The sequence below is a fragment of the Sebastes umbrosus genome, chromosome 10 (assembly GCF_015220745.1).
Source record: "Sebastes umbrosus isolate fSebUmb1 chromosome 10, fSebUmb1.pri, whole genome shotgun sequence".
Lineage (NCBI taxonomy): Eukaryota > Metazoa > Chordata > Actinopteri > Perciformes > Sebastidae > Sebastes > Sebastes umbrosus.
Window position 1 is genome coordinate 18,734,033 of NC_051278.1, and position 21,539 is coordinate 18,755,571.

General features: G+C 42.0%; 1 protein-coding gene across 10 annotated transcripts in view; it reads left to right on the forward strand.

The window, feature by feature from the left end:
* The window catches only part of LOC119495851 (neurexin-1a-like), a 288,620-nt gene that overhangs the window by 263,178 nt on the left and 3,903 nt on the right, over positions 1-21,539 (forward strand). For 6 of the 10 annotated variants that reach the window (XM_037782732.1, XM_037782731.1, XM_037782733.1 and 3 more), the window contains one exon: positions 11,146-11,233. In XM_037782732.1, coding sequence (XP_037638660.1) covers positions 11,146-11,233 — 88 coding nt within the window. The remainder of the gene's footprint in view (positions 1-11,145; positions 11,234-21,539) is intronic. The other 4 variants (XM_037782730.1, XM_037782734.1, XM_037782738.1 and 1 more) reach the window with 1 other exon arrangement.

The window sequence follows — 21,539 nt, forward strand, 5'->3', positions numbered from 1 at the left end:
GGTTTGTGCCCACCCAGTGCTGACAGATGGCAAAGGAGGCAGCGCCGTAGACCCGCGGTGGCCCCAGGCCCGCGGCGTTCACTCCCAGCGACAGACCATATCCATCATCTCAGCCTCACCAGGGGCCATTATGGAGGCTGCCCTTCAACACTGTGTTGTACACAGAGAGTCCATGTGACTCGCTGGTCCAGTCCACCTTGGCAGGGGCGAACACATGCACGCCAGTGGCTGTTGACGTGTGATCACATGATTTGATGAATGTTTAGATAGTTGACAGCAGAGACAGGCTTGTCTGCAGCAGGTACATGATCTGAATATTAGCCAGCTGAGGATGCTTTGTCTTCCTTTGGTGCTTTATTTTCTCGTTTACTTTCTAAAATTGTTACAGCCAAGTACATCATACGTACTGCCATTATTAAGTCAACAAAGAAGCATCTTTGCTTTTGCAGGTTGCACACTACTGGCAGCATTACAGACGACTGCAGATTGTCCCACTAAGTCTGTCTGGATGACAAAAATGCAACCTACGCAGTGCGAATGTTGTCTCTGTTGCTTTATAAAGTGTTGGATGGTGCGTGGAGGAGATACTGACACTGACAGCTTTACAGCATGTTTTATAGACCATACTGTTGTCTCTCAGGACATTTGCTGTTATGATTTGTAGAAACACAGAACAGTCCTGGGCCAACTGTTGAACATAAGATACAATTTGTCCTTCAGTTCATTGCTCCCACCTGTGATCAGCTGCTTTATACATCACATTCATGAACATGAGCTCCGTGCCAATTCCTCATTTAGCTGCGCTGAGCTCTCTCCATTTTTAAAAATAATTTCCTAAAAGGCTGGTAGAAAGTGTCAGACACAAACTGGCTTATGCATCTAAAAGCTCCTTTTATTTATGATAAAAGCAATGCCAGTCAAACTTCACATTTTAGTTCTCACCAAAACAGAAATCATAGTCTTGTTTTGACTTCAGATAAAACCCATAATTTATCCCTTCAGTTGTAGAAAATGTACCTTGACTTGAGTGTAAATCTACGTTCATCTATCTCATTTTCTGTATCTAGAGTTTCATACCAGCGTGGTAATTGAGTCCACAGCTTCTAAGAGCCTAGATTAAGATCATACTGTATACACATATCAAGATGGCTGGTTCTGTTCAAGGAGAAGCCATCTGATGTTGAACACCAGATCTAGGACTATAAAGGCGAGTTTAGGGATGGAAGGGAGGATAATAAAAAGTAAAGTCATTACCACATAGATTAAATCAAGGTTGTTATTCCAGGAGGTACAGAAATGAAATAAAGGCATCCGCATGCCAGCAAATGAAGTTTGTTAGGCAAGTGGACAAGAGAGAGAGAGAGTAATGGAGAAATGACCTTGGGAAAGGAATATAACTCAATCAAGCCAACAAGTGCTTACAATTTGAATCTACATTAAATGAATAGTTGGACGTTTTGGGAAATATGTCCCTTCTTGCCAAGAGTCATATGTTCAATTCTCATGTTTGTATGGTGAATATAAAGCTACAGTTAGCTCAGCTTAGCACAAAGACTGGAACTTCTAGCCTGGCTCTGTTCAAAGGTAACAAAGTCTGCCTACCAGCACATCTAAAGCTCACTAATACACGTTTACACATTTCTTTAATCAGTACAAAAACCTGTGTGTAAAAAGGACATGTCGTGGTTTAACAGAGGATTCTAGGGTTGCCAGACAACCAGTAGAGACTCCAAGAAAGCGACTGTGTTTACACTTTCTGTACGGATTAAACCTACAAGGCAAAACATGTTAATTAGTGAGCTTTAGAAGTGCTGGTAGGTGGATTTTGCTACCTTCGAACAAAGCCAGGACAGCTGTTTCCAGTCTTGGTGCTAAATTGAGCTAATTGACTGCTGGCTGTACAGCTTCATATTTAGCATAAAACGTGGTATCTATTCTCTCCTCTAACTCTTGGCAGGAAAGCAAATAGGCATATTGTCCCAAAAAAAATATTGATTTATTCCTTTATTATGATATTGATTTATTCCTTAATAAGATAAGATAAAGCAAGTCCAAAGCTGAATGACAAGTCCAAAGAAGAAAAAATTAAAACAGTGTTTATAAATAATTAAAAAGCAGGTCCAGTCAGAAATTAAAGAGTCTGGCATTACAACACTGCCACAGGGGTGGATTAGTGATAAAAAAATCTATTTTGCTTGAGAGACTCCATAAATGCTGCCAATTTAGACTTTCCATTATTAAGATTTATTTTTTCATGATTAGCACCTTGAATTTTATTGCTGTGTTTTTTGTTTCGTCTCCACCGAATGAGAGCATTGCTCATTAGTTTATAGCACTCGGCCCTTTGTGAATGACACATCCAGACCTGGAGGACAGGAATCTGATTATGGCGGCGCTCTGTGGGAGCTCCGGGCGACCTGGTCTGCCGTTGTAGGGCAAAGCTTCTCTTCCTCTTTCCTCATGTCATGTTTTTGCAAACGTTACACATGGGAATTAGGCCCCGCGTACATTCATCTCAGCAGTGATGGCATCTATATTAAGATGACAAATTTGTTGCTGTCACCTGATGAGGGACTGGGACTGCATGTCAAGACGCAGGTAAAGTCAGGAAGACAGTGATTTGTGGCCAAGCTGCATATCTCCTCCTCTCCCGCTCTCTCTTTCTCAAAACACACAATGACACATGCTTAGATTCGTCATCTATTTTTAGATTTTGAGAGGAAAGGAACAAGAAAATGAAGAATTACATAGTCAGTTTGGATTGAATGGAACATTTCCCCCCTCCAAAAAAAAATAACAAGTGTTTGTATGTTAGCATTTAGATAGAAAGCGCCATGATTACAAGCCATTCTCTGGTAATTGTTATTCCTCCCTCACTCCCCAGCTTATCCTTAGTGTATGATATTCCTCCAGGGCAGTTCTCTGCTCTCAGGCCAGATTACTACCAAGGCAAGCTACAGACGCACACAGAGCTCCAGATTCGATTTCAGATAACGAAAATATCAGGGCATCCAGAGGGGAAAATGCTCCATTGCAGACAGATTTCATTTATCTGAGAAGTGTGAAAGCAGGGATAAGGGGGGAGGGACAAAGTCGACCATGTAATGTACATCTACGTAGCAGTGTTTATGCATAGGCAAGAGAGAGAAGAAAATGAGAGAACAAGAGGGGGTAGCGTAGGAGGTAGATGGAGGCAGATAGTGTTATGAATTTCATATTAAGATTTTATCATTTAGAGCATGTAGCTAGCAGAAGGCATCCAGCCTTCTCCTCTGTAATCTGCTTGAAGCTGCATCCTACATGGCAGCCGCCCAATGTGCATTCTCTCTGCACTGCGAGGTGGCTACAGGCACTCGTCCATATTGTGTGCACATTATTTATGTCCCCAGTAATAAATAATAAACACCCTGCTTAATTAGAAAATCAAAATATCAACTGTTTATCATTCGTCGCACAGAATGTCTCAAGTTGTATGAGGACGGATTAGGCACCAGTCGCACATGGTTCGCTCTGAGTCAGCGACTGACACGGTGATAGTTTGACGCAGGCGCTGACTGGGAAGTGGACTGTGTTTCCTCCCACGCAGCCGGACAACTTTTCTGGTTACCTTGGTGCCTGAGCCGTATCGCACACCCCGTGCTAAGTGTTGAAATTTCATTAAGGCCGCGCAGATGACTGTTCTTGGAAAATAAGTTGAACGGTGTCCTGAGGGGGGACTAGAGAAAGATCTACAAAGCGGCGCAGCAGTGCCTTGAAGCAGCCACATTAAAAGGAGTCCTCACACAGCAGTGTTCTCGGGTCCCCGAGAGGGACCGCGTTTAATGAGGGCACGGGCATGTGTACATTATGAGGCGGCTCTGTATTTACCTCATATCCATATCTTCTTGTACAGTACACCTTTACACTCCTACATTAGCCCCTATCTCTCCCTTTGTGTCGCTCTCTCAAATGCAGCGTTTCATTTTACACAGCAGTAGCTTATCCGGGACCGTGTGCACCGAGCTAGCAATTAACCTGTCACTGCTCACTCATTTCCCAAGCCTTATTTATCTTTGTTTCATTGTTAGACACGAAATCTGTACTGTAAATTTTACTGTATTCATTCCTTTGACTTTACTCCCACTATGAAAAAAAATCCATCAACACACTGTTACATTAGCAACAACCTTTACACACCTCAGTAATAATGAAATCCAGTGCACTTTTGCATTAACAAACAACTGTTTCTGGGCAGATTGAATCCACCAGACTGTTGACTTCTTACAGAGATTAAATGTCAGCACCAGTCAGCGTGGGCATGTGTGTGTTTCTGTGTGAAACTATGCTTGTATGTTTCCACACCGCGCGCTGCGGGTGCACCAGGTGTGTTAAGCCGCCTCCCAGCGCCTTGTTAGACTGTCTGGGGTGCAGTGACTTAAGCCTCGAGGAAGATGTATGGCAAGACAGGAACATGTGGGTACCAGGGGAGGAGAGGGAGAGCCTCCGACCATTCTTTTTTTAATGACACTCTGATACTCTGCCTGAGGTCCAGTTGCAGCAACAGCTGCTTCGTTTTAAATAAAGCAAAGCCTTTCTCCCAAAAGGGACAGTGTCTCTTAACATAGCAAGTGAAAACAGCTGTCCACCGCGGCTAGTTTTTACGCTATGGCATACATAAGCAGTCAAAACAGAAAGAAGAAGATACCAATTACTCTGAGTTAATTGCCTTCGAGAAATGCCAGCATCTTTTTTTGCATGAATTCTCAGGTGCTCTGACGATTCACAACATACCTACAGAATGCACTCTGCTCATACGCTTCTGGTAATTACTGACAGCTTTGAACAATAAAGATTGTGGTCGTGGTTAGTTGTGTGACCTCATGTTTTGATGTCCCTGAGATTGAGGTTGTCGGAGTCATAAAAGTCGAGATTGTTGTTGAGAGAACGGTTTCGTTTATCATAAAATTATGGCAATGCAGTAAAGTTTCATTGCTTTAATATAGAGTAGTTTTAACAAGCCTTTTGCTCAACCTTGCCCATTTTTCCCAAATTCTATCTATTCATTTTCTATTTTTCTTCACCATTAGTAGCAGTGTGCCGCCTCACAGCAAGGGGTCACAGGTTCAAACCCCGCCCCCCCCCCCCTCCACCCACAACCCTGAATAGGATAAGCGGTTAGTTTCACCATTAGTATGCAATTGATGCAAGACTTTGCTATTATGACAGAACTATATTTTGAAGGAGAACTGTAACAATCCAGTAATCAGTATCATCTCGATTCATTTCCCCGGGAAAAATAATGAAGCACCTGGTGTTGTTAGTTGCTCTTTGCTTTGTTTATTGACTGCTGTTTTTTTGGCAGTGCCTGTTTTTGAATCTTTGTTGATCCATTTGCTGAGAATTGCAGAATCTGATATAAATCCTCTTCAGCGAGGACGCAGCAGAGAATATCTCCATTTTTTACCCAGCTGGTTGTTCCCCATTGTTCAGCACTCACTCTATTGAGTCGCAGTGGCAATCTGTCGTGCCACCACGAAGCCTCACATCACAGCTTTTCTTTAATTGTTAAAAATGCCCAGAGATTTGTGAAGTATTGGATATTATTCGACTTGATAAGCATGTTATATATTTAAATCCATCACTGTATGTTACACAGCTGTGCTGTGATGGCGATAATATCATTCCATTGTCTCCCAGCCTTGCTAAAGTCTGTGTCTGTGTGAGTCCGTGATGTTGACAGCTTGGCAGACCAGCAGTAGGAAGAGTGTGGGCGAAGGCCAGGCAATACACTGAGCTGAACTCAGTCTTAGAGGCCCACACGCCTTCATTATTCAGTTGGAATCTATTGAGCATCTGGGACTAAATTATTCATCAACATCGACCTAGTTCCAGGGTGCTAAGTTAGATACTTGGATGTCATCAGGCGTTCTGATAAGAGCTGCTGCTGCAGTGTGATAGCTGCCATGGGTAAATTCATCCCGTGTCTAACCATGAGCCGTTGCTATCCGCCGTCCCATCGCCTCACTCTCTTCCTCTCTCTCTTCCTCTCTCTCTCACTGGCACACTAATGATGTGTTGCTGCAAGAGTGAAGCTTAGGACAACAAACTCCTCCCAATTAGTCTGTGTAGACTACAACTCTGGTCAGATCTGGACACTATAGCGGGCCACTGTCGTTGTAAATCAGTGCCAGCATGAAAAATAATGGCACACGGTTCGATCAGGAACATATAGAGAATACTAATTCCTCTGCTATTAGGGGCTTCTGGCTTCAAGGGCCAATTACAGACAAAATATATATAACACTTTCAACTATAGTATCGGCTTAAAATGAAGTGTAACCTTGATATGATTTATCCGGGATTACCGTGAAATAATGGAAATAAAAGAAAAAGAAAGATAATACCAAGCACAGTATGGAGACTCTTGTTGCAGTTAGTGATTTTTTTCTGACATTGAATTGCCCTCCTGGTTAAATAAAAAAAAAAGTATATGCAATATCTGTTTTTTTCTTTCAGAAAAGTTCTATCTAACACAAATTACAAAATGTTTTCAATTGTTATTCTGAGCAATACCCTTGGTACTGTCAAATATGATAATTAGGGGCTAAATATTTTCCTTGATATTTCAGCAAACACTGTATGTAGACAAATACACACTATGCTTATGTCGTCTCAGCATCCTGAAATCACATTTTCATACACAATAAGATATTTTGGCATATAAAGTTGGATTAGAATAAACGATTATTAAAGACAATGTGATGGATAACATTCTACATGTAAAAAATAAAAGTGTGGTTTTTCATTTCCAGGCAAATATTCTTGGTTGGAGAAAATTGTGTGCAGTCCAACTCTATCTGTGATTTCTTCCTTGTATGGTCTTGTCTGAAAATAGAGACAGCCCGTGGGGAACAGTTATTCAGTAGGACGCTTACATCTAATGGATCGTGTGCGGTTTGAGCGTATGGGTCGTGGAAATGAAGGATCAGACGTAGTCAGACACAGATAAGAAGTTATGAGGCCAAATCTGCAGGTTTGCTCGCAGACAGGAAGGTTTTTCTGTGTGTGTTGTGATAGTGTGGAGCTAAGCCCTTTTCTCTTTGATTTTTCAATCAACCCAGAATTTACTGGCTGATAATAGCGCAGCATTTTTGGCATTGTGAAAAAGGTATTGGGATTTACAACAGATCTTAATGAGCAACAGATTACGCACATCGAGTGAAAAAAAAAAATATCAATTTTAATATTGTCACCGATCAGCAATATAACAAGAGAAAGAGAGATTTGCAAAACAAGAGCTTATATTGGACAAAAACAGGGCTTACTAGGGGAGGAAAAAAAAACAGAAAAGCAGAAAGGCAAAAGAAAACAGCAAGCATCCTCAGTGGAATACATTACCGGGACAGCAGAGGCATGCTTCGGATAAACCCTTCAGATGCCTTCAGTGTCCTCCTGACTTTCAGCTCGTCTCCAAAGAGACATGTTGTGTGCCAGAGAGCATTCATCAAATTAGACCAGAGAGAAAACAATGTGAAAACCCACGGCTCTCCGCAGAGACATGCCGACAGGTTATCAGAGAGAAGGTGTCTCTTGCTCTCGAGCACCGGGTTAGCAGCACACGGCATCCTCTCTGAAGAGCAGCCCTCCCCTCCGCTTCGCGCCAGGATTAAGAGGGGAAAACATGCTTTCAGGGGAGAGGTGTACAAATGTAGAGCAATATAGGAAAGCCAACAACTCCAAACAGTAGTTATTAGAGAGTGGCATTGGACAGTGTGTAGTTGAGCACAGATAAGTGTTTGTAGGGTTGTAGATAACCTGGTGTCCTGCAGAATGACAATGCTGACCAAGCTTAAGCGAGCACGCATGCAGACCACGGCTTGGCCTGGACATCTCATTAAGGAGGACCGTTATCAATCGTCAGGGATCGAAAACCAGCATGACAGTGCTAAAGAAAGCACCAGGGCGCCTTTGGCTGAGTCAGGTTGGAATTTCCTGGTCCACATCCCTTTGATGGTTCAATCAGTGCGCGAGCCAAGGTCAGTCGATAGCTTGACTTCGCTATAAGATTTATTTTTATTTTCCTGTCTTTGTATATAAAACTCCCCCAACACCTAAAGTATTTGTAATGACACCGTACTTGGAATATGAACATGTTCATGCATTTTGTATGAACACTAATAGCAGGTTGCTCTCGACGGTCTCTCTTTTTCTTTCATTATTGTGTTTCGTACTCCCAACTGTCTCCCCAAGTTTTCTCAGTACATCTCATAGGAGCGTGCTCTCTGCTGCTCTGAGCAGGCAGATAAATGAGCTGTGCTTTAGGTTCACCATGGCTTTGGCGCTTTACCACTAGATTAATGATGCTTTGCGAGCCCCGAGCCTTTTGCTTTTAGCATTTTAGAAGTACCTTCATAAAATGAACTACAGGTACATCTTGTTTATTCGCTTATCTGTTGGGGCATCTTTCCTGTGGACTATACGCATCAGTAAACCTGACTCTGCTCAGCTTGTGAACCCTCCCAAAAACGTACAGTCTTTCTGGAAGAATAAGATGCCATTTAGATCAGGAAACCTCATTTTAATTTTTAACTCACAGGAGTGTCCAAATCACCACATGCATATCCTGTGCTATTCCTCCTTTAGAAAAAGATCTCCAGTGTCCTTTTCAGACATCCCAGCCAAAGATACCTGTCAGTTTTCATCACGGTGGCTAAATTGCATGGTAAGCCCCTCACATAGCCCACATTGAATTGTCACGGGTGAAAAAGAAGCCAAGCGTTGAAGGAGGACACCATGAATTGGTAATGTTATTGGATTTCAACCAGGTCATGACCACATCAAAATGTTGACCTACACACTAATCCTGGCTGGCAGACTTGACGCCCAGTAACATGCGAATTCATTTTAGCACACACACAAAATTCATTTAAAAGTATAGCATAGGGTTGATATTTTGATAAGATCAGAGTAGAATTGGACTCATGGGTGGCTTACAGGCACAATTGAGCTACACTTACACAGATCTACACTCAGCCGTTGTCCTTGGAGGGTGAAACGACATGATTTTATGGCGGTGTTATGAAAGTATATATCATGGTTTCCTGTCGCTTATTTGAAAATCTCAATCAAGGTGCAATGACACATTTCACATTTCGGTTTCTTACAGTTATTACAGTATGTCCGTATAATGTAGATTTATAAAGGTCAGACCTTTCATAAACGATTTTATCCCGTCTTCGCAAGCAAAACAGAAATGAATCATAGCTTTAAATCGTACATTAATCCCATAAAGGACTGGATTTGATGTCCGCACCTTTAATTCTAAAAATCAAATGTTCTCCTATAAAGAGATAAACGAATATCCATATGCATTACTGCATTTCACTGTGGTGAAGGAGTTGAAGGCCTCACGCTGCATCTTTCTGACCTGAATGAGGAGAGAGAAACATATAAATATGAACGGGCCTACACCTCCACTTGGGTTATTCTATAGGGAGTTAACCTACATCGAGTACACCCACATCACATTGCTTCCTCTACTCCGTTTGCAAATAAATCTGAAGGACAGAGTTGAAAGGAGAAGGATGTGAGATGTAGAGAGAGAGAGAGAATGAGAGTGGTAAGGTGGGAAGAAGAGAGAGGGAGTATTGATTACTTGATTCCCGTACCTCTGCCAGTGAGTGCAGAGTGTCAAGATCTCCCGCCAGGAAAAACAAATCACAAGGCTGAAGTGATGGATGTGGCACTCCAGGATCCGGCGGTTTTGCCATCTGGATGGCCGACACTGTATATCAGCCTCATGCACAGCAAATTAAATATACATTTGGACGGCTTCCCCGGGCCTCACCCAGCACAGATGCACCAAAAACAGCCCTCCGCCACAACTCCCTTAATGGGTTTGATCTATCATTTCCAGGTCTATTATGTAAAGATGATGTTGGTCCGTGTTCAGAATGTCGAAATGATGTTACAGTCGCAATAAAATTGCATTATATGCAGCCAAATGGATGTTAAGCAAAATGACATCACCTTTAATTTCCTTAAGATGAGTCAATACTAATCCAACTTGCAGCTATGTTTTTGATGCACAGTCAAACATCAGTGAAATAATGGCACAAATTGAATAAAATCCCAAGTCCATCTTCATTTTTGGGGGGCCTAATGCATTTCTCACCCTGTTTTCTTTCATAATTTTGTGGCTGTCACACACATGCACACGTGCAATAAATATTGTCAAGCATGCATTTAAAAATGTTAGTACAAAGAGGATAAGTAGAGGTGCAAGGCTAAATATATAGCAGGCAGGAGGTTATTCTGCTTAGCAGCGCTCCGTAACGGAAAATCTAACCCGGCCCCGAAGAGGCTGCCATGCTTAAATGAAATGACCTTTAACGCAGAGCTGATCAAATGGCCTGAAGCAAGACTATAAAAGAACATTGCAGTATAATGTTTTACAGTATACTTTTTTTTTGGTCTTTTGTTTGCCCTTTCCCATTTTCCAAGAGGGTAAAATGCATCGTGTCTGGCGGGTGAGGAAGTGCATTGGAAACAGTCTAAAATGGATTTGGTGTTAGAGTACATGTGGCAGCAGAATAATGGAGCACCTCTGCATATGCCACAATTTTGGTTTATTTCAGATGCTCGTTTTGTAAAAGAGATACTGAATCGCATCGAAAGAAATGAGAAAAAAACTATTGATTTAAATGTCTGCTGCTCTGCCCTTTGTTTTCCAATCTCTTTTTTTAAGCTTTCATGGCTGCTTGTCCTCTAAATGTCAGGGGTGTTTTGTGATGGCTCTTAACAATCCCTTGAAGGGCTATGCAAAGCCATACACTGCAGCGCAAACCGAGCATGCGAGTTGACAATCGCGCTTTGAACTTTACCCTCTGCTGTTCCTCAATAATCAGATCTCATTTCTGTAAGGATAGTGTTGCCTGGAAAGCAAGTGCAGCAGCTGCTACAGCGCCAGGCAGCGTGTGACCGCGTTGACAGATAAATCCAGCAGCCAAACAGTGTAGCTGTCTGGATTCCCATCTCATCTGCCCCGCTCTCCTTAACCTAACCCTCTGGATACACCACCACTGGTCGCTCTGAGTGGGAGCCGTCTTACCCCATTGATGCAACTAAGCATTTCATGCCCTCACCACTTCGCCTCTCTCTTTTCAGACAACCGACGACTTGCTGGTGGCATCAGCCGAGTGTCCGAGCGATGATGAGGACATTGATCCCTGTGAGCCGAGCTCAGGTGGGTTAGGTTAGTCATCTCTTTTTTTATTCTACTTCTCTCTGGGTGTGTCACTGTGTCTCTGTGTGTCATAGCCCACCCCCACCAAGACACTCTAGGCTAACACACAGTGTTTAAATGAGCAGATTTTGAGTTTTAGTTAGAGCTTGAACACTTCTCAGAGGCAGAGTTACTGCATGATACAGCGAGCCGGAGGCTATCCATTAGGTCTGTCTGGGAAGCTTCCATCCTGCCACAGAGTATGATTTTACTGGTTCTTATATTTCAGTGTAGTCTACAGGAACAGAAAATATAAATGCAGTATAACGTATAAAAGATTTTTTTTTATTTATTTATTTGTATAGCCTCGGGCAACAATGGACAACCTGAACTTAGAAGGTCAGCTAGGCTAACCTTTTAACCACAATCGCTTAAAGCAATAGTTCAACATTTTGAGAAATATGCTTTTTTTTGTTTTCTTTCTGAGAGATGGATTGACACCACTCTTATATCTGTACACTAAATATAGCGCAAGCCAGCACCGGTTATATTAGCTTGACATAAAGATTGGAAATCCACTCACCATCACCTCTGAACCTCACTAATTGAAACATTATTTATTTCATAATAATTTACATTATTTAAAAATTGGTGAACTTTTGAACAGAGCCAGGCTAGCTGTTTCCCCCTGTTTCCAGTCTTTATGCTAAGCTAAGCTAACTGGCTGCTGGTTCTAGATCATAGTTATTGCACAGACATGATATCAATCCTCTAACTCGCGGCAAAAAAGCGCATTTCCTAAAATGTTGAACTACTGTATATCTGTATCTGTTTAGTTTGTAGCGACTGATGGGTTTCATGATATCAGCTTCCTCATCTGTTTTTTAATGGATTCTTTGGCTTCCACCCATCGAGATTTAACTCACCCAGCGCTAGTCCTTTTTTTTAGAACAGCTTTGTCTCTGAGAATTGCATGCATTTGTTTTGTACGTGTCAAAGAAGTTGTTATTGCAGTGTTTTAATTGTGCACCTATTTTGTCATCATCAGCTCGTGGCATTTGCTAATGCCAAAACAGAGTTCTCAGAAAGACAGAACAACGCACATCTGTAATTAGCAGATCCACATGACTCCAACACGCAATACCACTGAGGGTAAACCCAGAAAGGAATGTGTGAAGGCTGCATAGAGGGTCCACAATGCTGTTAATTACGTTCTATGGCGAACAGTGGGAGTTCATCCTGGTGTGTCTTATGTACTATTGTTCACATCAGCTGCACATGACATCCCTTGGAGTTTATGTTTGCGACACATATCAGGGTCCACCCAACCCCCCCGACACACACTTTGTCAGCTTTACTCGGTTGTAAATCGGTTTGTTCCCTGCAATGCCGGCAAACTTTTAATCTCTTACCTTGCCACACACGGAAGGCAATTAAGTCTAACCCTTGCTCCTGCCATCGAATGGAAGGATTTTCAAATGCATTCTGAAGTGATGAGACGCACAGAGAACAATTAAGTCCAGACCCAAGGCCCCCCGCTCCATCTAGATGTGCTATCGATCAGTATGTGGTCATAAAACCTCCACTAAATTAATGTCTGCCTCACAGCAAAAGACTATCAACTTTCAAGTCTGTCTCTCTTCCTGTTCCTTTGGCCTTCCACTAGCAAGAGCAGCTTTTGCCAGTTACTCTATTCCTATAGCTCTCCTACCGCACATTAGAGTGATATTCCCATTGGGCAGCATCACAATAGGTACGTCCAATGTACATCTGCTACCTCTGTCAAATACCATACACAGGAGATTGGTCGGCGCACTGATTCACACTAGCAGCTTGCATTATGATATTTTTTGACAAGGGCATCTGCCAAAACATCAGTCGCGAACTGTGTGATGCTCAGGGACGCGCACTCCCCGAACAGAGTATCCCTCTCCTTCTGTGATCACTGAAGGGGATTTGACACCAGAGCTGCGGGCTCCCAGGGTGGCAGCTGTCTAACACCGCATCCTGATTAATATCTACATTCAGAACGATTCACACGCTCTGCCAAGCAGCACTCACCACATCTCAGACGGGTTTGCTTCGCACAAAGAATTGGATCCACTGTCGCTGATAAAGGACCACTTTCTCATATTACTGTTCAGCTGACTCCTTTTAATGACACCAATAACATATCACTTTTCAAGCAACACCTTGACAATCTGTTCTGTCTGGCAACTCGAAAGCAGAGGGCCAGATGCGAACACTCTCGATATGTATACAGTAGGATAATGTCGGTGCATAAGTGATCCCAGGAGGTGAGCTTCGGAGCAGACTATTATGGGAGCTATCTGCGGCCCAAGGTCAGCTCTAGATCATCCAGTGTATCATCTGGAGTCCCACAGCAGTCCCTATCAGCCGCTGAGAGACATCAATCGGGTAAACGTACTTATTGCCATGCTTTATTTCTCTTACCTCCGGAAAACCATGGAAAGCCAGTGGTACCAGCAGAGCTTATCACCCGGCAGGACTCAGATTAGATCATACTGCAGCAAATTGAATCCACCCCCCGGTTCAAGGAAACCACCAAGGAATACACAGACCCATGATGCTGCAACGCATCTGATCTGTAATAGGAGGCTGGTTCGGGGAGCATGCATATACTTAGCAGCCAGGCTGTGACAGCTGAATATCACTGTGACTAACATTACAGGCACACATTAAGACATCTGTCTTCGTGATACCTATTGTGGTGCAAAATAAAATGTGCCAAGTGCTTTAGCTTCCATATGATCTCACCTCACCTTCTCAGACATAATAGTATCAAGAAATATGCAAATCTTCTGCATAATGACCTAACGTGCATTTAAGGACAAGTCTGATGTTATAGAAATACTGTATAAATCCTGACATTTAGCTTAAAGGAGTCCTATATTTTTTCACACACAAAACAAGACTGTTCATTTAAAGGCCAGGATGAAGTGTTGGCCAATCATCTGGAGAAAATCGCCCAGTTATGTGAATATAGCACCAACCTCGGTTTTTCGTGGTCAAAGTTAATGGAAGAGGTTGTTGCCGAGCAGCATGGGGTCAGATGGAACGGATGTCTCTTACCTGCCTGCTTCATTTCATTGGCGTCATGCAGGCCGTTGATGGAGGGCAGCTGCTGCACAGTGACCCATATCCAAGGTTACCCCTGCAACTGCCTTTGTTCCTCATCATCTGGTGTTTCACCCGAGTGTGCCCGCTGCTAGGCCTCCATATTTGGTGAAATTGGTCAAATTCTAGTCACCTAATCAGATTTTTTTATGAGGAGTGAAATCGGATGATAATGTTGTATTACTATATGGCCATATACTGTAGGAAATGGGCAGTGTAGTGACCAGGATATGATAGCAAATGTTGAAAATGTTGTATTATAATAGATAGATAGATAGATGGATAAATAGATAGATAGATAGATAGATAGATAGATAGATAGATAGATAGACAATATTTCTCCTCTGAACCTGGAGTTCACAGAATGAGAGTGATATATCCTAACACAACCTTTGATGCATCAGCCAGATGTTTATCTTTTATATATGTTGACACCTTTTCTACCAATCAGTCATCATTAATTATGTAACATGCAGTCGTGTGAAATGTGATTTGCATGAAAGAATTTGGCTCCTTGTCAAATGCAAGTACGCACCAGCACCAGCAGCCTCAGCATACGCACCCTTCTACGTTTCGCAAATAATCTCTCGGTGCTTTTTTTTTATTCTCAGCTCCAGTAGCCCCTCCACTGTTAGATCGCCCATAGGCAGGTTAAGGTTAATCATCTTCTCTCCATGCTCTCTCATCTTTTTCTATCCTCAAGCATTCTGCAGTGACACTACTGTAGCAGCTACTAATGTGTTTGACATTTGTTTTAATAGATTTAATTTATGGGTGGGGAAACAATACATAGAGTAAACCAATAAATCAAACTGCAAATGAATACTCTCTTTAACCCGACGGCAATGACTGGAATGCACCCAGCCGGGTGGGGGGGACAAATTACAGTAAATTATTATTTTAAAAGTAGCTGTGAGATTAATGAAACATTAAGAGCACTGTGCTGGCTTAAGAGGTCACTGCCCACATTTAATAGGTTATTCAATCATACCCAGCTGGAACTCTGTATGTGTTCATTCCTTCCTTTGCTGAACACAGTGGCGTGCACCTTGCATGCCAACAGACTGCCGCTAGCGGAGACGGTTTAACAAATGGAAAAACCCCTTGTGAAGACTGGATGCCCATTGAATGTGATCAGAGCTCATGCCCATCAAACACCGATGACCTTCAAGCGTCGTTTTCGCGAAAAAAAAACACATCGCTGTTATTACTGCATACTTTGCCAATTTATGCAGACAATCTTATGGAATTCTGCCATTTTTGTTTCTCTGCAGTCTTTCAGCGAGGATTATGCCGTCCAAGTCTTCTTTCTACATTCTATTTTGAATGAAGTGTGTTCTGAGAGAAAACAGGATTTCACACTCACTGTCAGTCTTTCTCTTTACTGATCCCACCGTATTTATATTTTCAATTATTTTTATTTTTCTGCCACCCATCTTTCGGGGCGTGCTGACATTGATGCTAACACAATGTGTCTGTTTATAAGTCTAAGTAGGGCATGAAAGACTTTGCTTCGCCAAGAAAAGAAAAGAAACCCAGCCAAAGGTCAGTTATGTTAATGCTATAAGTAAGCTTGGGCTTGGATATATTACCCAAAAATGCACAGTTGGCCAATCAGTAAAATGCTTTCTAAAGATGCACTTCAATTCTACATCTTTCTTAATTGACTTCTCCATCTAGCGACAGTTTTAAAGACCTCTGATCTGAGCACTTGCTGTCTTTTTCGACGCCAGAAAAATAGAATATTTATCATGTAATGGTGGCAATTATGTTGCTTTGAGGATGTGAAATAGTCAGTAGTAAAAGAAAAACTTAAAAAAATAAAATACTTCTGTGTAAACTCTATATATTTCCAAGTACAATGAGCATAAAAACATTAGTGATCACTATTTCTTTGAGCCACTAGTTTGATTTTAAAAATATGTGATATTTGGATTTTATATGCAGAGATATTGGAATAACTAACAAAAAGAGTGCCTTCACACTTCATAGACACAGTTCACAGAACAGTTTGTGTCAAAATGTTTAAATAAAACAGTGTGAGCCTGTAGTTTAGATCTGATTATCTTCTGCAGAAGACTATTAAGCTTGTGTGCAAATGGAAGACTCCGGTGTAGCTATAGGCCCACTGTACTGTATATAGCACAAATATAGACTCTATAACATGCAACCCGATAGGAATCAAATCAAGAGACGGACTCCAGACTCGTGATGATCACGCTGAGTAAGCTTAGCCGCCTTCTTTCATCTCGCCTCTTTAAGTGGAGCCCCTCTGGGCAAAGGCTTAAACTGTACCATACCTTTAACTGGGCTAATTCAGACACCTTTTAATAATTCTCACTTGCTCACTCAGCTCTCTGTTCATCATCCACCATCAGCATGAGCGGAGCCACTTCAGACTCACACATGCATGCTGTCATCAGGCATGCTGCCAGCGTGTCACAAGTACAGGATGGCTCGCATCACTTCTCGAGGACACTCAGATAATTAAAGAGGGAAGAGGGATTTAATAAGTGTTTTGGCTCCGCTGCGGTTGATACAGTGACCTGTCTGCAGACTGATCCCCAACTATGTGACGGCTCTGACAGCTTGTGATTATAGCTGGATATGTGAAGTAAGAAGATGGTGTAACAGTAATCTGGCTGAATAACAGCAACGTGTCATCGAGCATGTCAACTAAGCCCAGGGTTGCTCTGAAGGCGCCCCACATTCACACCTTCGTAAGCTCTCGAAGATACACGATGCACCGCTCATGTTTATCATCTGTCGCAGGTTGAAGAGGGCCGAATTCACACCAAATCTCCTTTCATTACCTTTTACTAAAAATAACTTACTACGTGTATACTAAACTCGTTGCCATAGTGCATCCATTCACGGAAAAGCACCGCCCGCGTCTACTCTACAACACTCTTTCGAGCCATTACCACCACCAGCTAATGAAAGGTCAAGCCTAGTCTGTCCATTCAATATATCCTAAGTACCCCTGGTTGCTCCATTACCTCTCAACAAGCCTCACGCACACCTGAAGTAACCCCCCCCGGTTCCACTCTCCGTGTTTTCTTTCATCCGTGGCCCCCGTCAACCTGCTCACCGTGTTACAAATTACCAAACAAATGAACCCTCTCGCTGGAGACAAATGAGGAAAAATAGTCTTTCGAAGAGGACCATTTATTCAAATCCCGCCTGACAGTGTGAAATCTCTGATCCCATTCCTCTCCTTGAGAGCACGTGGCAAAAAAGAAGTCAGGCAAATAGAACGGGAATCACATCAGGCATTTCACAAGCTTTTGAATGACAAGTTCCATTGCCAGCGCTAATATCTCAGAGAGGCGAGCTTGTGTATCCGTATTGAGGAATCCAGGTAGAATTAAGTGAAAATATGCTATCAAATAAACCCTGCAGTAACCAGAACATTGAAGCTAAACCAATCTGTGTTTATGTCCTTGCACTCTTCCTTTCTGTATGGTGAATGGAATTCCTGGCCAGGCTATTTAATTTTCTTCACTAACTTTTATGGGTCAGGGTCATATTAAAGATCATCTACGCCTCTATATTTATGTTTTTCTCTTCAAGACGAATCTCAGCAAATGCTTGGTGGAAGCAAATGATTTGTGACTTAAATGACTGAAACATTAACTGTTGTCCTTGTGAATAAAACAGCAAGGACTTTATGATGATCTCGATGTGATATTGTAATTTAAGTCTCGCTCTGGGACGGAGAGGAGAAAGTTATTCTGGCAGCTTCTAACCAACTGCAATCCTTCAAAAGTTAACCCCCCTGAGCCTACCTCGATCGCTTCACAACTGCACCCCCGCTATGCTGCCATGAAGCTAGGCGCCACTTTAAGGTCATTTTCCCCATGTCTAATTTTACCCTTGGGTACGCTCGAGTAGAGCGTATAAGAGCAGCCATCATTTTAAACACTTGTTTCAGGCGCTATTTCTTTCTCAGTTTATGTGCCTTCATTCTGAGGTGATGGAGTGCTAATGAACAGACAGGCAGATGCATTTTGACTGAAGCCTCATGAGGCTTTCTCGAAGGCCTCGTGTGTGCCACATCACTTTGCCTGAACCCATCTAGAGGGAAAGCAGGGCAGGGGTGCACAGCCAGACTCTTGGGTAACAAATGAGCCACATCATCAGGTGTATCAATCAATCTAAGGGAATAGGAAAGATCCCTGCATGCCATCAGGTGGCTGATTGATAGACACTGCTGAGACTTAATGCAAGCTAATGAGCTGTAATGAATGCTAATCTTTCTGGACAAAACATGGCTGTTTCAGCACAGTGCTAAATGCAGTGTTAATCCTTTAAGCGGTGGTCACTACTCAGCTTCCTCTGTCAAGATATTGAATTGGTGAATTGGATTTTGCAGGAAAAGATTAGAATTTTGGCTCAAATTTTTCTACGTAAATGTAAAATTAAATGAAGCATGAAGCATAGGCTACTTATTTCACTTTTCCACTGATGAAAGATCCCGATGATGAAGTAGCGCAGCCTGTGGGGAGCCTATCAACAGATCCAGGCAAGAGGAAGTAACAAAGCCCAGTGCTGGAGGTGTTAGATCACAGAAGGAGCGACAGTGCGCCATGGTACTGTTATCACATGACTCACTCGTGATGTAGCAGGCTGAAGCCGCCTGCCTCTTGAGCGCTTCCAACTCTGTCACCTTGCTGTAGGAGCCAGCCGTGGTCTCATATACAACCCTCAAGCGCCACATCGAGAGCTCTCTCCTCCATCAACCTGCTATGTTATCTACGCTTTTCGACTTTTTGACCCCGAACAAAGGGTAGATAGCAAATATGAAAGTAACTCACCAATAATGCCCGCACACAATAGCTTGCTGGGGAAGAGCCGTGTCAACCAGTGGCTTCTGCCCACAAGGCGAGAGCATTCTTCACACCTGTCTGCAAGGATAAGTGGGCTTGTCACAAGCAGAGCTAATCTGTTGCAACGCTCAGTCACACTCAATCCACCGGTGGTGCTCTCCGCTTGCCCTTGAATGTCTGCTGGCATTGGAAGCATACTTGGGCCGCTGATCAGTCTAACCGCGGTGGAAAACATGTCAATGAACGGCAGCAGCATCTCTTCTCCCGGCAGACAGCTTAGAGAACTTTTGCCCTTTGCATTTTACACTTTTTAATGCCCTTTAGGTATGACAAAAACACAATAGACACATCTGTGTGGGTCATTAGCTAATATTACGCCATTCACAAACAATGAACATTAAGCTGTCACTCAAGAAGAGAAATTAATGCAATCAAAAGAAGTACTTTATCTCTAAGGCCATCAACACTGAGTGAGACTCAAGAGAGAGACTGAGTGAAGAGAGCTATCAGAGACATAAGGAGCGCTGTGTTATAACTTGGACAGCTTTCAGAATATGAAGTGGGCATACTGATGTGCAATCACTTCCCTATTCACTAGTGGAAATGATCCACAAAAGTGGAGCCTGCTCTCAGTGTTATCAAGCATTCAAAGTTCATTATTGTGTAAACACTGGATACTAACAATAGTAACAATAATTACTGTGAAATATAGTTCAGAGCGGGAGGATGTATAATGTTTGCAAATTGTTTGCTGGTATGTTTTAGCTCCTCAGCTACAAATCATGCATACTTAACATTTTTGTTGACCATTTTTAAACGCATGCTGTGCAGTTATAGATTTTCAGATTTATTTTCGGTATCTTACTGAAACTACCACCATTTCAGACAGCCATTGGTTTCCATTCATTTCTTTGCAGTGCAGACTTCAATACTGCATTTCCAATCAGTGATAATGTAACATTGACAAAATCCAAAGTTGTATTTCTGGTCACAATGATTTACTTAATTTAAAAGAGGTTCAAGAGTCTGCTTACATTATCATATTGCAAAGAAATTAATGGAAGCCAATGGATCCCAAGAAAAATATCATCCAAAAATCTCAACAAATGGGTGTTTTTTGAAGAATGGTATATGTGATCTGTATTAAATAGGAAAAAAACACATGCAAAACCATTGGCATGGTCCTTTAAATTGGAATTGTAATAGCTCATTGTACTTACTGTAATCTGCTGGACATGCACACACTGACCGAAAAAATCCCCAAAAACTGTCTCAAGTTTATTTTGTGCTTTTTTGACATTGAATAAATTGCCACAAAAGTAGAGTGTAGGATGGGATGTGCTGTATCATCTTATTAATTCTGCCTGTCCTTCACGGATCAGGGAGAAACAACCTTTTTATACAACGAGAACAAGAACTGCCCTCTTTGCTAACGCTCAGAGAAGTAGCAGCAAAATTTTGTTTTTTCCATGTCTTTTCCTTTTGATGAGATAGAGAGTTGCTCTCTACTATGGATACTGAGTTGTAGCTTAGGAAGAAAGTTATTCGTGTGGAAATATCACTCTAACTGGCCTAGATGAAAGGATTGAAATAATGAAGAGACATTGTCGTGGTTCTTGTTTTAAAATGAAATTTCTTTTTAAAGCTGGTTCGATATCAAAGCTGAAGAATGCAATTATTTCCTAAAACCAATATGCTCTCGAAAAAAAAAAAGTGAGGAAAGTGGGACGGCAAAATGGGACATGAGGGATGGCACGTGTCCGATGAATTTGAATAAATATCAAACACCCATTTCATTGAAAATGTTGACACCGGTCATTGTTAATATAAAATCAAATTACTTCGATGACTGACGTCTTCTGGCTCACATGAATATAACGATGAATATTGTAGTTTCTATTAATGTATATTCCATTAGGTTTTGATCATGACTTCATATACCCATCTTTTAACCCTAAATTTCAATATATAATGAGTGTTCATTAAATTGGTACTACATTGGCCTACTCTGGCTCCATTAACACACTGTGGACACACCGTGAAGCCGAAGTTATACCTTCTGTGGCGTTCGCAGATGTCCGTGTACGTGTCCATTTGGGAGTATAACCAAGGCTTATGAGCTAAAGAAGGAAAACAAAAATAAAAACATAACCATCCTTTAATATCCAAATCAAAATATAGCCATGTAGCCTTACAATCTTCCCATAATATTTTACCACAATGTCTAAGGTCTTATATTGTAAATATACGAGCGCAGCAAACTTAACCAAGGAACATTAATTGATCACTAAGAATTATAGGATTGCGTGCATTGAGTTAATATGCTATATTATATTATCTTACTAGCTCACGCACACTTACTTTGAAAC